Source organism: Trichophyton rubrum (genome assembly GCF_000151425.1).
Source record: "Trichophyton rubrum CBS 118892 genomic scaffold supercont2.11, whole genome shotgun sequence".
In the NCBI taxonomy this organism is placed as follows: Eukaryota; Fungi; Ascomycota; class Eurotiomycetes; order Onygenales; family Arthrodermataceae; genus Trichophyton; species Trichophyton rubrum.
The window spans coordinates 570,586-585,681 of NW_003456418.1; the positions used below are offsets into that span (position 1 = coordinate 570,586).

At 48.9% G+C, this 15,096-nt stretch overlaps 8 protein-coding genes across 8 annotated transcripts; 4 read left to right on the forward strand and 4 right to left on the reverse strand.

The window, feature by feature from the left end:
- Nucleotides 1–482: 482 nt before the first annotated feature.
- Nucleotides 483–1,161, reverse strand: TERG_07960 (uncharacterized protein; the record flags this gene model as incomplete). The annotated part of the gene is made up of 2 exons (XM_003231613.2): nucleotides 483–668; nucleotides 769–1,161. The coding sequence occupies 2 exons, from the start codon at nucleotides 1,159–1,161 to the stop codon at nucleotides 483–485; spliced, it is 579 nt and encodes a 192-aa protein (XP_003231661.2).
- Nucleotides 1,162–1,886: 725 nt separating this feature from the next.
- On the forward strand, nucleotides 1,887–2,759 carry TERG_07961 (uncharacterized protein; the record flags this gene model as incomplete). Its single annotated transcript, XM_003231614.1, has 4 exons — nucleotides 1,887–2,084; nucleotides 2,204–2,411; nucleotides 2,489–2,676; nucleotides 2,742–2,759. The coding sequence occupies 4 exons, from the start codon at nucleotides 1,887–1,889 to the stop codon at nucleotides 2,757–2,759; spliced, it is 612 nt and encodes a 203-aa protein (XP_003231662.1).
- Nucleotides 2,760–3,497: 738 nt separating this feature from the next.
- TERG_07962 (uncharacterized protein) lies at nucleotides 3,498–4,267 on the forward strand (the record flags this gene model as incomplete). The annotated part of the gene is made up of 2 exons (XM_003231615.1): nucleotides 3,498–3,641; nucleotides 3,791–4,267. The coding sequence occupies 2 exons, from the start codon at nucleotides 3,498–3,500 to the stop codon at nucleotides 4,265–4,267; spliced, it is 621 nt and encodes a 206-aa protein (XP_003231663.1).
- Nucleotides 4,268–4,433: 166 nt separating this feature from the next.
- Nucleotides 4,434–5,420, reverse strand: TERG_07963 (uncharacterized protein; the record flags this gene model as incomplete). The annotated part of the gene is made up of 8 exons (XM_003231616.1): nucleotides 4,434–4,556; nucleotides 4,634–4,653; nucleotides 4,725–4,827; nucleotides 4,883–4,898; nucleotides 4,953–5,092; nucleotides 5,170–5,204; nucleotides 5,279–5,306; nucleotides 5,379–5,420. The coding sequence occupies 8 exons, from the start codon at nucleotides 5,418–5,420 to the stop codon at nucleotides 4,434–4,436; spliced, it is 507 nt and encodes a 168-aa protein (XP_003231664.1).
- Nucleotides 5,421–7,304: 1,884 nt separating this feature from the next.
- Nucleotides 7,305–9,564, forward strand: TERG_07964 (uncharacterized protein). Its single transcript, XM_047748857.1, has one exon. It carries the CDS (start codon nucleotides 7,960–7,962, stop codon nucleotides 9,319–9,321), a length of 1,362 nt encoding a protein of 453 aa, XP_047604848.1. The 5' UTR covers nucleotides 7,305–7,959; the 3' UTR covers nucleotides 9,322–9,564.
- Nucleotides 9,565–10,432: 868 nt separating this feature from the next.
- Nucleotides 10,433–11,797, forward strand: TERG_07965 (uncharacterized protein; the record flags this gene model as incomplete). Its single annotated transcript, XM_003231618.1, has 1 exon — nucleotides 10,433–11,797. The coding sequence occupies one exon, from the start codon at nucleotides 10,433–10,435 to the stop codon at nucleotides 11,795–11,797; it is 1,365 nt and encodes a 454-aa protein (XP_003231666.1).
- Nucleotides 11,798–11,860: 63 nt separating this feature from the next.
- On the reverse strand, nucleotides 11,861–12,175 carry TERG_12622 (uncharacterized protein; the record flags this gene model as incomplete). The annotated part of the gene is made up of 1 exon (XM_047751557.1): nucleotides 11,861–12,175. One exon carries the CDS (start codon nucleotides 12,173–12,175, stop codon nucleotides 11,861–11,863), a length of 315 nt encoding a protein of 104 aa, XP_047607427.1.
- Nucleotides 12,176–12,185: 10 nt separating this feature from the next.
- Nucleotides 12,186–13,981, reverse strand: TERG_07966 (tryptophan-tRNA ligase; the record flags this gene model as incomplete). Its single annotated transcript, XM_003231619.1, has 9 exons — nucleotides 12,186–12,427; nucleotides 12,484–12,580; nucleotides 12,648–12,687; nucleotides 12,746–12,991; nucleotides 13,041–13,079; nucleotides 13,134–13,356; nucleotides 13,424–13,438; nucleotides 13,500–13,759; nucleotides 13,830–13,981. The coding sequence occupies 9 exons, from the start codon at nucleotides 13,979–13,981 to the stop codon at nucleotides 12,186–12,188; spliced, it is 1,314 nt and encodes a 437-aa protein (XP_003231667.1).
- Between the last annotated feature and the right edge of the window lie 1,115 nt (nucleotides 13,982–15,096).

Consider the following 15,096-nt stretch of genomic DNA (forward strand, 5'->3'; position numbering starts at 1 on the left):
TTGCTAACAGTGTCGAGTGTAACGACAGGAATTGGAGGGAGGAGAGGGAAAAGCAAGGTCAAGAGGCAAACTCCAGAGTTTTATATGACGACTGCAGCGAAGGAACTTAATGGATCTTCCTCGTCTTGTCTTCGTCAAAAAAAGTCCCGGAGTCGAACCAGAGAAAACAGGGCGCTGCTTAGTCATGAAACATCCGCAAGCCCAGACTTTTTTGGTTTCTTTTTGCCCCCTGAAAGCTGGACTTTAGGGGGAGGAGAGTGGACTGAGTGGCCCAGAGTGCGAACATGTGTTTACACGGACGGGATAGGGGGCCACTAGATGCTGGGGTAGGACGCTGTCTGAGTTAAGAGAGGACGAGGTGGCAGCGTTGGACAGGACAGACTTATATCGACGAGTTCAGGGTATAGAATCGAGAAGCTGATAAGGCTCGCTAAAACGCGGTACCTGCATAGCGTATCCGCAGCCGTGGCCGTGACGGTGGCTTATGACGGACGGATGTGCCGTCTGGCCTCGTCTGGATCAAGTCGCTTGCCGGTCTTGTCAAAGAACTTGGAGCAGATGCGTAACCACATCTCCTTGTCGTACTTGTCCGCAAGCTTGCTGAGCAGGACGGCCTCCTCTGTACTCAGACTCTCGTCTGCATATACCACCTTTGGGATTTCTTTACTCTGCTAAGTTGTTAGCTGGCCATCGCATCGCATTGACGTGTGGATATATGGATAATTTTAAGGGTGTGCGGATTCGAAAAAAAAAAAAAGGGATGACCACCTTTTTCTCCTTGACTGACTCCATAAACACGACTTGCTTCTCCTGAACGCCGTCTTGCTTGACCTTTTCTGGCTCTTGCTGCGACTTCTTAGGCAGCTCAGGCTTGATGGCCCGCCATCGTTCCCTTAGCTCGTGGACCGGCCAGTTCATCGTCTCTGCGATTTTCCGCCAGCTGATGTTGTCCTCCTTCAACTTCTTCAACTGGGCGTTGTCCTCGTTCGTCCAGTCCCGGACCACAATAGCCGGGACGACAGCGGCTTCAGGCTTTTGCTGAACGGCCCCTGGTGGTAGATCAGCAGGCGGAGGAGGGACTGCGGCTGGTGGAGGGCCAGGAGGCCCTGTTGCCTGACCGTTGCTGTTTTTCGCCTCCTGTACCTTGGTGTATGGTGCCATCGCTGCGTTCAGGTCGGCTAGTCTCTTGTTTTCGGCCTTAAGCTGCGCTCTCTGCTCGTCTGTTAGCTGATGTTCCCCTGTATGCAGCGGTTGAACGGCTTGCCTTTCTGGCGACCAGCTCTCTCTCTGCCTTGAGCGCCTTGCTGCTCTTGAAGACATCGCCAAACGACATCCTAATATCCTGTCCTGGTACGTTCCGCGCTTTGGGGGTCATGTTCAAGGCTATTCTCCTTCGTCTTGTATCATACCAGTCAAATGCTGTAGAATTGTATGTAACGACGGTGTTTGAGCGGCTATTGGTGTAGAGAGGAGGGTGAAGGGAAGTTCCTCGATCTAAATAACTAGCAGGCAGTCTGACTACTCTGGGGCAGCGGAAGCACTCTCGCAAAACTCCGGACTTTGCAGCTCTGTATACTCCGTAAATGGCTTCAGCTATCCTATCTGTCCATGTAGCCGCTATTCACTGCTATCTTCATCGTCGTCTACTTTATTTTACTCTCTTTTGCTGCCTCTTACTGCCTCTCCTTTGCCCAGGATTGCGTATGTGGTCCGTGCGCTTCTGGACACGCAAAAAAGGACGAACGGCCGCTGACGACGAGGACAAGCAAGAAAACATCCTCAACCCTCGACTCGACGGTTGCATAGCACAGGTTACGGCATCTGACAGGCTGTATCTCACCGTGTCTTCCTCTTAATTGTTCCTTGTTTGACCTCCCTGCGCCGCCATGAAGCTCGCCTTTTCCTCTCTCGCAGTGTCCGCCCTGCTCTGCATAGGGGTCGCAACAGCACATAACATTCCACTCAAGGCGCATTCGAGGGAGTGTTTCTTCGAGAACCTCCATGTCGACGACAAGATGAGCGTGGTTTTCCAAACGGGAGACACCGAGTTTGGCGGAAGCGGAAATCTCGACATTAATTTCTGGGTGCGTTGATACCTTGGTCACCCAACGGACAGACAGACAGGCCAGAAAGAGCAGAGATGGGAGAAATCTAGATATACAGCAACAGTGGACATGCACGCTAACTCGTTGATTGAATACAGGTTGAAGATCCCGCCGGCCACAAGATTCACAGCAAGAATTCGATTTCCTCCGACGAGTTTACGTTTACCGCTAAACGGGATGGGAAGTATGTCTACTGCTTTGGCAACGAGGCCTGGTCGTCGAACAGCAAGGAGGTGACATTCAACGTTCATGGAACTGTCTACGTGCCTGCCAGTGAACACCCGTCTGACCCTCTAGAGGCTGAGGGTACGCATTCACCCTTTTTTTTTTTTTTTTCTCTACACATGGAACATATGGATAGCTGGCTGACCTTTGCTGTACAGTAATGAGACTCTCCGACGAGCTCGCCCAGGTTAAGGACGAGCAATCATACATCATTGTCCGTGAACGTACCCACCGTAATACTGCGGAGAGCACAAACTCGCGAGTGAAATGGTGGAGTCTCTTCCAGCTTGCTGTCCTGATTGCAAACGGCATCTTCCAAGTATGGTGGCTCAAGCGGTTCTTCGAGGTACCTTGTCCCTTTCCCCGTATATACCTAGACATATCGGAGCTAATTCATTCATATATCTACAGGTTAAGAGAGTCGTTTAATTCCTACCCGGTCTTTCTATCGGCGTACTATGAGATGAGCAACGCAATGGGTTTATTTTACGTGGAATAAAAAACAAACGCCAGGATAGTTGATAGATCCCGTCGGCCGGGCCGATTGGACGGCTGTCAAAAGAGATCGATTTGACGGATTCTAATATACCTTCATCTAGGGGCTGTTCTGTTTATCAAACAGCCAGCCAGCCCTAACCTATTAGCATTGTTTACTTGCGTGATGATATCTACGTTTCTCACTACCATTTTTCTTCTCTCTATCCTGGTCAAGTAATGAATGTCTGTCTGCTCGAGGCCAAGTCTCAATATATTGATATATCTAAGTATCGCGCATCCCCCCTACCCGTCCATGTCATATAAAGTTACAGATCGACCATGAAGCACCAGGGTAAAAACCTCTTCTGCCCGACAGCCCAGCGTTTTCGGCGCTTTACTGGCCGGTATCAAGCCCTTTATGCACGAATTTTCTCCAGGCAGCCAACCAACTTGACTCCCTTGCTTGAAAAAAGGGCCCTTGGCATGCATGCATGCAAGTATGGAATCGCTGTTCAGCTTGTGTAAACATGCAGCCTGCAAGAGAAAAGAAAAGAAACAGGACAAAAACGACCATGGAGCAAACTCCTCATCTTCTGCCTCGTCGACCAGACGATTGCACCTGTTTCACCACTGTTAAAGAGCTAACTAGCGCAGCAAGGAAGGCGTCGCAGCCTTAGATCGAAAACCGACATGACTGCCGCCAATGGCATCGCTATGGCCATCGAGCAGTTCTACGAAGAGCGCAAACAGGGCGACCTCCTACCGTTCTGCTGGCGGAACCAGGACTGCGGCAGCTGTCTTCGTGCTGCGGATTTTTGCAGTTGGTGCGCATTTGTATGTACTGGAGGATTTTCTTCTGATATATATATAGGCCTTGCTCAGATTATATATATATACCCTTCATTCAGCGCTCGAGATGCGTTTCACGTCTAACGTATCCTCTCCTGGCTGATACTTCTGCATAGCTGACTTTGCTTGCATAGTCGTCTACCTGCGTGCCGAATACTTCTCCCTTCCCTCTCCTTGCTCCCTTGACAAATAGCTCGATATGCCCACTTGGCGCTAAAGAGAGGTGGGAGATACGTACCCGTCCATTTGGATGTGCGGTTAGCTCCGCTACGTTCCTCACATGCATTGTCTCGGTGATAGGTACACTGCTTCTGGTGGTTGTTGCATACCTTGCTTACCAGATGTGGATGGCGAAGAAGGACGACGAGGAACAGCAGCAGCAGGAGGGAGGAGACGAGCAGCCTGGAGGCGATAGCTACGGGGCTGGTGGAGGGTACGGGGGTACCCAGTTTGGAGAAGAGGGAGGCGGAGAAGGCATAGGAGGAGCGCTTCCTGGCCTTGTAGGCGGTATTTCGAGCTGGATGGGACAGGGACAGGAGCACAGAGCGCCAGAAACTATACCGGAGGAAGACGAGGAGCAGGAGCAAAATGAGCGCTCGCCTTTGCTATGACTAAAAATTTGGGTCAACCTGGAGGTTTCGGTTGGATACAAAACTATATACGGGTTTGGCTTTGGACATGTATACTCTTCCGATTAATGAATAATGCAATTGAATGGTTGTTGTCTCATGCTTGCCCTCCGACAGACTCGGGAGGGGACAATCCTGTCTACCAATCTCAACCTTTACAGACCTGGCTGACCTTATAGTCTACAATTGGCTTCTGACCTTTCTCGTAAATGAATCGACCAGAGGCAACGAAGATACCGTTCTCGAGGGCCGCATGATCGGCGTCTCCGCTCTGGGACAGGTTACGGTTTACCTGTAAGCAATTGTGCCTATGACTGACCTGCAGCCGGGGAAAGGGGATCAACTAACCTCGAACTTAAGGGTAGTGGCTTGAAAGGGGGATATGTTAGCGAGTTTCCGCCATTTATTTATTTTTCCCAGGGAGGTGGATGGATCATACATATATTCCCAAACTGGGTGCTTGCTGCCTCTTCCCTGCCAGTGAGAATGGCATTGATCTCGGGAGTCAAGTCAACGACTCCGGTATAATTGATATACACAGACTACCACCAAGTAAGCCATGGCGCTGCTAGCTGGCTGGTCATCTAGAAAACTCACAGCTCCCGTATCTGTTCTTTAAACATTCAATCAGCTTTGTGTGCCCCAAAAGCTGGGGGAATAGACATACTTGACTACAGTATGGGCATCCAGCCGTAGACGTTTACCGTCTGGGTCGGTGCGGATATAATCATTGCCATTGCTAGCAAGCTGGCCGTTGAAAGCGGGCAAGAAACCAGGCTCGCTCTTGACGGTGCCGCCGACCATGGGCTAGAGACAGACATCTTCAGCTACGAAAACATTTTATCTGCAGCCAGGCCAAAGTTTGAGCAAGCCATGAGACGCACCGTGACTACGAAGTTGCAGTTCTTCGCTGTACTTCCTATTATTGGCGATGTTAGCACTCTGTGCTAGCTTTAGCATCGATACCAACGGGCTTAAGCTTCTGATGCATACCTACGTTCACTGGAGGGTCGATCAAGACCTATATAATGGTGAATGTATGCCGTGGTTAGATGTATCCGTGGCGCTGGGAAGGGCAGTTATAACTAGTTACCTGCATGGTGAATGCCGGCTTCAAGGTGGGAAAGTCTGCCATATTGGAAGAGCCGTGCGATGGTTATTTAGTTACCGTGAATGGAATACTTATATCTACCACGCTGCAGTTGATGTTGAAATTGAAGTTCGAATAATAAGAGCTGGAGATAGAGATAGAACGAAGTTTATATAAATTGACAGCTAACTACCCCGCCATCATGCAGTGTATCCGTAGATGCTTGTCGATGCTCGACTTCAACTTCAGCGTCGGAGTTTCGACGGAATCAGCTCGTCTATCCCTGAGTATTGGCTATTCCGTTTCCTATATCTCTCTACTCTCTTACGTTAGTAGCCCTAATTAGCAGGATTCGAGGTTTGCAGAGTAAACATTCCCAGAGTACACCCTTGCGAACCGATAACTAGTTACCTGGGGCGCCTGATCACGATGGAGAGCTTCCAGTTTACTCCCGTGGCAACTTATTGACTGAAAAGTAGCCAAGTGACTCTAGTTGAGCCGTTTTATAGACGATACATATCAACCATAGCAGTGAAACTATTTAGAGACACCTTGAGTCCTGGGTCTGGGGTATTATGGCATGATACCCCGTCCCGATCTTCTTGTGATCAAGGTCGCATAGAGTAAGCCTTCTCTAAGCTTTCAGATAACTTAAGATAGCTGTCTTGAGTGTCCCAGCTGATAAGGAGTAGGAGACTCTGCTTGTACTGCCACATCCATCATATGGCCCAGTAAGCGAGAGAAACCCAGCATTCATTTTAACGATGGTAGCCTCCATACGGAGTATCGCCTAAGCACTCAGGGTGGTGTATCTACGCAACGGTAGATACGTTTTCTTGGTTGTTCCCAGGCTGTCGATGTCTTCAGTAGTCCACTCCACTGCTGCAGAACGGACGACTTTTGTGGTCCTTTGACAGGAGCCGATCGAGCTTCCCGCTGCCTGACAGTCGTTAAACACTGTATCCGTGGGCGGACATGGCCAGCTGTGAAGAGACTCGACAGCATCGAAACCGACCTTGAATAGCTGCTGATAGACAGCGAACTCTCCAGGTTGTATCACGAGTCTGGAGTAAGTTGATATTCAGCCGCTAACTAATGCATCAAAGCGTCATTTGACAAGAGAGTCCTCCGATGGATCACCTCTCTGCACATGCATATTATATTCTCGCTTTCAGAGGGTCCTTCTTCAGCCTGTTGTGGGTGTGCGGTTTCATGGTCTGCCCTGCCGGTTGATGGATTCTGCTCCGAGTGGTGATCGATCCAAAGGCCCCAGAAGCCCAAGAGGTCTTTGCCCCATGCAAGCATTAGTGATCTCGCGGCCCATCTGCTGTGACACCACCACCACTGCAAGACGGCCTCCGCGCGTCCCCATCCGCTATTATTTGCTGTCTCTCGATCGCTCCGTCATCCGTTGGCTCAGCCAGTGTCTTCTTCCCATCCCATCGAGCCAGTGAACTAGCAGGAAAGCCTCGTTGCTCCTCTTTGCTTTTTCCCCTGCACCTTCAGCCCTTTTTCAGGTCGTCCCAAAAGAGAGCCGTCTCTGCGATTTGCTGGAGAAACTGCCTGCGCACCCCCTTCACAACGCAGTTCTTATCAAGTATTACAATCACATCGTCCTCTGCATGAGAAGAAGAGAAGGCGAGCTGAATGAATCCAAAGAGAAAAATGTAAAAATGTGAAAAGGGCTGCCTCCCCCTCTGCTGCGATATTCTGCTTACCTAAGCCTTCACGTCACTCGCTGAAGATCCCTGCGAACCTTTTTCCTTAATTCCTAATTTTATTTATTTCGCGGAAGCCTGAGGGCGCCTGAAGAGCATTATTGTATCACACGCCCACTCTCGCATTCACGCACGGCACCGTCTGAGGAGTGTGTATATATATTACTAGGTCGCTCCCCCCCCGGCGGGACGTGGACGGTGCTGATGGCGAGAAGGACATTTTGTCTTGATTCCGTCTGATCACTCACAGCCATGGCGCCATGTTTACTGCGCTTCCTGCTGCTGCTGCTGACGGCCGTGGGCGCGGATGCTGCGGCCTTGAACGTCCAGGACCAAGCTCAAGTTCCCCTGGTTACGGCTGTCGACGAAGCTGACAATGTCCAGGGAGAAGGTCACAGCGGCCTGCATGGCCGTTTCTTGCACATTACAGGTGCGTTTGAGCTGGTCCAACGGCTCTCCCGGTGTGTTCGCAGAGGTATAGATGCTGACATTGTGTGTATCCAGATATCCATGCAGACCTGTTCTACAAAGCCCACACGAAGATAAAAAACGACTGCCACCGTGGACATGGTATAGCTGGCTTCTTCGGCACGCCTGGCACAGACTGCGACACCCCCGAGACGCTGCTGGATGCAACCTTCGACTGGATCGGTAACAACCTGCGAGACAAGGTTGACTTTGTGATCTGGACGGGCGACGCAGCGCGCCACGACAAAGACGAACGCAGGCCACGTTCTGAGAAGGAGATCGTGAGCACCAATCGGCTTGTGTTCGACAAGTTTGTGAAGACGTTCCACAAGCCCAAGGATGAACTCGGAAACACCCTCAAGGTCCCCATCATTCCAACCTTCGGAAACAACGACATCATGCCTCACAACATCATGGAGAGGGGTCCAAACAAGTGGACGAGGATCTTTAGCGAGCTGTGGGGTGCAGTCATCCCAGAGGAACAGAGACACTCGTTCGCCATTGGAGGGTGGTTCTATGTAGAGGCCATACCAGGGAAACTGGCTGTCATCAGTTTGAACACCATGTACTTCTACCGGGCCAACAGCGCCGTGGATGGGTGCAATTCAAAGTATGAGCCAGGGTTTGAGCATATGGAGTGGCTCAGGACACACCTGCAACTGCTCCGGGACAGAGGGATGAAGGCAATTCTCATCGGGCATGTTCCGCCTGCTCAGAACAAGAAGAAGAAGAACTGGTCTGGTTCGTGCTGGCAGAAATATGCTATTTGGATGAAGCAATACCGTGACGTAGTCGTTGGAAGCTTCTACGGACACATGAACCTTGACCATTTTATTCTGCAGGATTTCGATGATATCAAGTATATCATTGGTGATGAATCAGAATACGATACCAGCCATGAGAAGTCAGGGAAAGACGTCTCAATAACGGTGTCGATGGGCTACCTGCGAAAGCTGAAGAAGCTGTGGTCGAAACTACCACAGCCGCCTTGGGCCGAGCAGGACCAGGTGAACACTGCTGGGTACAAGAAAGAGCTAAAGAAGTACTACAATGAAGTAGGTGGTCCATGGGCAGAGCGATACTTTATGTCTATCGTCTCGCCCAGTGTGATACCCAACTTTTTCCCTTCTATCCGTGTGGTGGAATACAACATCTCCGGCATAGAACACTCAAAGAAGTGGCCGCAACCACCCTACCTAAATCCCAACGAAGACAACACTCCTTTGTCATATCTCGATGAGGATGATCGTGATGATGATAATGATCAAGACAACACCTCGATAGACATATCGAAAAAGCACAAGAAGCGCAAGAAACACAAGAAGAAATACCCCAAATTTACTGTTCCCAATCCTCCATCCAGAACGTCTCCTCCAGGACCAGCCTACTCCAACCAACCACTCTCCCTACTAGGCTACCAACAATACTTTGCGAACCTGACGGGACTCAACCAGGCCCATGACGAGAAGGCTTTAGAGCTGAGTAAAGTGGACACAACCAAGAAAAGCAAGGCCCCCAAGGACTTTTATCAGCTAGAATATGATACACGGACTGATGCGTACTACCAACTACCTGACATGACCATGAACAGCTACCTTGAACTCGCAAGGCGGATAGCCCGCGAAGAGGAAGTGCCCGTGCACTACAATGAAAAATTCAGTGACGGGGACGGCCCATCGATACTCAAACGTACGGTATCTCTCTGGACAGTTTTCCGCCAACGGGCGTTTGTAGGGTTCTTCAATGCAAGGATGCCTTGATTGAAGACACTAATTATATACTTCCTCAGATTTGGAGTTACAGATGGACTCTTTTCTCGAAACATGGACATATATCCCTCACATAGAATGGCTTTTTTTTTTTCTTGACTTTAACATATGCATAGCCTTTGCTTTATTGGCCTTCTACTTGTCTATTTCTATTAGATTCTGGAAGATAGCACTCGAGAGGTCTGCGGCCTGGTTCCGGACCATTCCTAAGTAGTTGGTAGTTAGATTATATAATTAGCAGGCCAAGCGCCCCCCATCAGCGACACGCCAGATAGCGCTTGATCTGCTCACTGTAGAGGAAAAGGAATATTCACTATTTCCAAGTTCCTATTATTGGATAACTATTTAGCCATTAAATATGTCTCTTTCTAATTGGCTGAACTATATGTATCATGGGTGCCCACCCATTCATAATATATATTTCCACCAATAGAAATAGCTGATTAAATTTGATTATCTAAGAGGTAATGAAACGTTACTTTTTCTTTCATTGCGACAAGAGTGCGCTCACTGGGCTTGTAACCTTTTGATAAAATAATATTGAATGGATAATTATTTGATGGTTCCGAGAAAACTTTATTTTCCGGTATCGGTCTCACGAAGAGACAGAGCGAAGTGAATACCACGTGATGATCAACTGATGTAGCCCATGGGTGGTTTTCCAGCAGTGGGGGTAGAAATAGCTAGGGACCCTCTTCACCCCTTAACATTTCAATTTTCCTGCTCTTCTTCTGAAACAAGCCAGAATACGCTCGCTCCGCTCGCTATAAGAGAAAAAGAAATATTCGCTACGTCCTATTGGATTACCACTTATCTATTGATTAGGTATTTCTATTGGCTAAAAATATATATTTCAATTTGTGCCCGCCCATTCAACCAATCAACACCACATACCCCTTATGCTTCGCAACGGGGTAGTGTTGATTGGTTGAATGGGCGGGCCAGCCAGTTTTATCCTATGAAATTTATGATTGGTTATAATGGATCTACGTAATGGGTTTTGCGGGCACGGAATAATAATTTTACAGGTCACGTGACAGCAAAAATTTACGATCATATTATTACAGCCAGATCTAGACAGCAAACGTGTTCGATATTTGCCATGAAAGAAGACAACGAGGCTTGCCTGCGGAACGACAGCTGCTTTATCTCCTGGCTAAGGTATTTGAGGAGCAACAACATAGAGGAGTCGGCATGCAAGCTTGCTTCTCATCACGTTCGCCGTGAAGCAACCAGCGCCGAGGAATACTTAGCAGGCTCCTTCAACCGCTGTTATCGAGTCAAGTTCAAGGATGGACCTGACGTGCTCGTCAGATTCCCTGCCCTGGGACGGTCGATGTTTCGACGTGAAAAGATAGTGGATGAAATTACGGTGATGGAGTATGTCGAAGGATATACGTCCATCCCCGTCCCTCGCGTCCTCGGGTATGGCGCAACCGAAGTAGGTCCGTATATGATTCTTGAATTTGTCGAAGGCAAGCTACTATCTGGGTATCTCAAGGCATCGGAAGACCCCAAGGTGCCATCGACCTTGAAATTGGACCTTGACCCTGCCACCTTACGCCGGGCCTATCGCACCATGGCGGAAATCGTACTGCAGCTCTCTACATGTCGCTTTCCAGAAATCGGTGGCATTGTCCGGGATCGCGCTGGGTACTACGCGGTGCGGAAGCGGGCGCTGACTCTCAACATGAATGAAGTGGTGGCGCTTGCAAACTTCCCTCCCAAACGACTATCGCAGCGCCGCTATGCGGATACGACCTCATACCTGGTGTCTCTCGCAAATGACCATCTCCATCACCTTGAAACACAACGTAACGATGCGGTGGTGGACGAAGAGGACTGCCGGAGGAAATACATCGCCCGCTGTCTATTCCGTGAAGTTGCTCGCCGCTTCCGCTCTCCGCATGATCCCGACTCGTTTCCGCTGTTCTGTGAAGATCTACGTCCTTCCAACGTGATTGTTGATGAGGAACTCCGAGTTCGCGCCGTTATAGACTGGGAATTCTGCTATACTGCGCCGGCCGAATTTACCTACTGCCCTCCCTGGTGGCTATTGTTATGTCGCCCGGAAAACTGGGAAGCCGGCTTCGATGATTTCCTAGTTCACTACATGGCTAGACTAGAGATATTTCTAGAAGAGTTAAGGGAGTATGAAGTTGAGTTTGCTGAGGGTCATATACCGCCCGGGTCGTCCCGCCTCTCAGAGCACATGGCGCAGTCGATTGAAAATGGCAATCTCTGGATATTCCTTGCAGCAACGTACAGCTTTGGCTTTGATGATATCTACTGGAAATTCATACATCCAAAGTACTATGGTGACTTTGGGTCCACCGAGGATTTGTTGAAACTGCTGAATGAGGAGGACCGGAAAAAGATGGATGACTTTGTCCAAGGAAAGATGCAACAGATGAAAGAAGGCGGCCTCGATTCTCACAGGACAATAGAAGAGATCACAGACGATTGAATAATTTTTGTATGTTGAGGCAATTAAAGATAATGCAGTTTTTCTATAGATAATTAAAGATACTTATAACTCACTGTCGAAACAGACTAAAAGAAGACTGAAAAGGGTGGAAAGGGTGGCCCATGGCTTCAAGCAATTAATGGCGTCTTCGACTTCGAGTAATCTCCGCAGCACGCTCCATGTCCATTCTTTCCTGTAGACTAAGGTTTCTAAGGACTTCGGCCACTTCCATCCCGTTTTTAATTTGTCTCCGGAGTCGTCTTGCTTGCGCGGCGGTAGGGACTTGGCCAACGTTGAGTCCAACAGTGATGATTTCTCTCTCTGACGGGCGGTCGGAGTAAAAGTCGAGAAGAGAATATTAGCTGTCGCGCACGGCATATGTGAGCTCTTAACTGCTATTGGATGACGCGATCGAGTTGCGGTTACCGTCCCACTCTAACTTCCGAGGAGTCATGTACTGATTCAGCACCTCGTCTGTAACGGCCTTTCTTCGCTCTTGGAACTCCATAACGTATTCCTGTAAAAGGGCGACAGCCATTTTCTTTAACTCTCCCGTCAAAAGATCCCCTTTGCGGTAGTCTTGCTCTATTTTCTTAAGCTTTTCGTCGTCATCTTCGAAATAAGAAATGTCTGATATCACGTCAGATAAAGAGTCACACATTAATGGGTTGGAAGCCGGCACATACATTGGTAAGAAACGTCTACATCAGGGTTTCCACCAAGCTGACGGTGCAGCTCAACCGTTGCTTGGCCTCCACTGAAGGCATAAGAGTTGATTTTTTTCTTGGGACGTGTCAGACAAATGGATAGGCAAACAGATACAAGGAACGGAGTAATTGGTTAAACCTACCTTGATTTGGGTGGGGTTGTCTGACATGAAAATGGCGGAGCTAGAGCGAATGTAAGTATGATCAAGTAGTACGAGTGATTAGGTCAGTTAATTCTTACTTTGGATCACTGGCGCTCATCTTTCCACCGGCTCCTTGCAGTGCAGTAAGGAATTGAGAGTGTATCAATGCTGGTTTTGGAGAAGGGAATCGCATCCTATGACAGTTTTCGCGTAGGAGTCTAAAATAAGGATCTTGGTCTATAGCCATGGGAATCAAACACTGAATCTTTGCAATGGCTTTTGTTCGGTCTGTAGCTGGTCTGTCGCTCCAGAGCTCTGGATATGAAGTAGCAAAGGCGGCAGCACTATTGCAGTCAATTATATGGTCTTTTTATCCTGGAGAGGACAACGTACCATTGCACAGCAGGGAACATGATACGACCGATATTTGTGCTATTATTTATTAGTTTACAGCACAAGCATAGGTATGGATTATTGGGGACTGACCTCTCGTTAAATCCAAATGCTCCGCGGACTTGGTTGAATGAAAGAAGCTTTGAAAACTCCCAGACGTTTGTGAGGAATGGGCCTTTGATGTATTCCAGGTCACTGTAGATGAAGGTCTTCTTCAAATCGAAGCCACATGCGATGATATCCTTTGCGTTCTGAAGGGCAAACTTGTGTGTTTCCTCGAAGGTGAGCTTTTCCTTGAAGAGTGCCTTTTCATCATCTTCCTCCCTTTTTATCAGTATGGGGCTATATGGGAGCAAACTGCCCATGAGAAAATGACGGCTTACCAGTAAGCATGATCACTAGATATTGAATTAGACGAGTTTATCAAATAACAGTTTCACTAAGGACACGGAAGAATACCTAATGGGACATCAAAAACATCCTGCAGCCATTTTGTAAAAGTGAGAGGGATGGTGTGGCCGAGATGCAGTGCGTCGCTGGATGGCCCTCTGCCAGTGTACAAGAAGAAAGGCTCGCCGTATTCGTACTTGTCCAAGATCTTGTCGAAGTCCCGATGAGAGAAGAAAAGGCCGCGTCTCAACCAACGATGGGGTTTGTGGCCAGTAATGCGCTCAAAGCGCTCGAGAATGGCATCGTCTATCAATTTAGTCGCCCATTTCCTATCTCAGATGGTTAGCACGCGGTCACTGCAATGAGGAGGACGGGGGATCCTGGGGAGGATGAACGCACTTTGAAATAGCAACATAGTCGAAAGCCAGGGTGTTTCCCTGCGCATCCTTTGCACCTTTAACGTCCCAGGGGTTGATATCCTGTTCTGTAGTAGCAGCAGGCTGTTCTTCTTCACAAACTGGGACCATGGTCTCCGCCTTGGGCGCCTCCATCTTGATCCAACCAAAAGCAATATCCTTGACAGCAGGAGGGCGGAAGAATGCACGCGGGGGATTTGGGAGAGAGGACAGAAGTTGAAAGAAAAACAATGAGGTCTACAGTAAACAGAACATGAGTCGAGGTTTTCGTAACCCTGGCTACTTCCTTTTCGTTGTTGACTCACACGTGGGGAAGTATCGTCGTAGATGACTAAATCATTCGTAGATTCCTCAACGCAGTGTCTGTTAACAACGGAAGGATAGGGGGCGGTATGCGACCAACTATGGAGAGAACAACGCACTTGTCAAGGCCTAGACGCTAAGGTTGATAGGTAGGTATAAAAAAAATTTCGGGCCGGGCCCCTCGCTCGCTATCTTTTTCGTCCTTTATGTTGTTTGACTCAACTCGAGGGGCATCGCAATAGATGACTAATCAAATTTTCACTTGCAGTCTTATCATGATTAGTAATAAGGCTTCGGTCTTATATTAATACCCGTCCGTGTCACATGATAGATAAAATCAGGTGACTATTATCTTAGATAATCAGGAATCTCAATAACGGAGAACTTAACGAATTCAATGTATCACAAAACTGGTAGTTTGGAAGTAATGCGCTCTTACACTCCGTAGATGCTCCGTAGAAGAACGAAGGCTATGTGCCAGCAAGGCGTGAGAGAGCGTGGCGACTCCAGATAAAATACAACCATACTGAGTACGGAGTATATCAGAGAGCTTTTAATGCTCTGGGACGGGGCTCTGTCTATCACATGACCCGGCTCAGCCTCCACTCCCTCGGCCCTTTTCTCTCCTTCGCTCGAGGACGCCGAAGGTTGATAGAATTTAGATCGTGAAGACGCAGCGAAGATGAAGACGTTGAGGCTGCAGTCTCCGGGGCAAAATGGAGTCCTCGAGTCCCGGGCGGCGCAGAACAGGATGAGGTGGCACTGACAAGGCGAACAGCGAGCGGTAGATGTGGCCAGCAACCTTGACAGGCTGTCGGGTCTTCTGGCGCAGGGCGGCAGAGCGCCTGAGAGACTGACACGTCAAACAGGCGGTGGGCTTGCTAGGCTGCTGGCCCCGGGATAGTCGAGCGAGTTAAGGCCCTGGGGCTGGGATCCTCCGCCAGCGA

What these genes read in the sequence shown, in the direction of transcription:
- TERG_07964 (XM_047748857.1), top strand. Translation starts at nt 7,960, where the DNA reads ATGCCTCACAACATCATGGAGAGGGGTCCAAACAAGTGGACGAGGATC.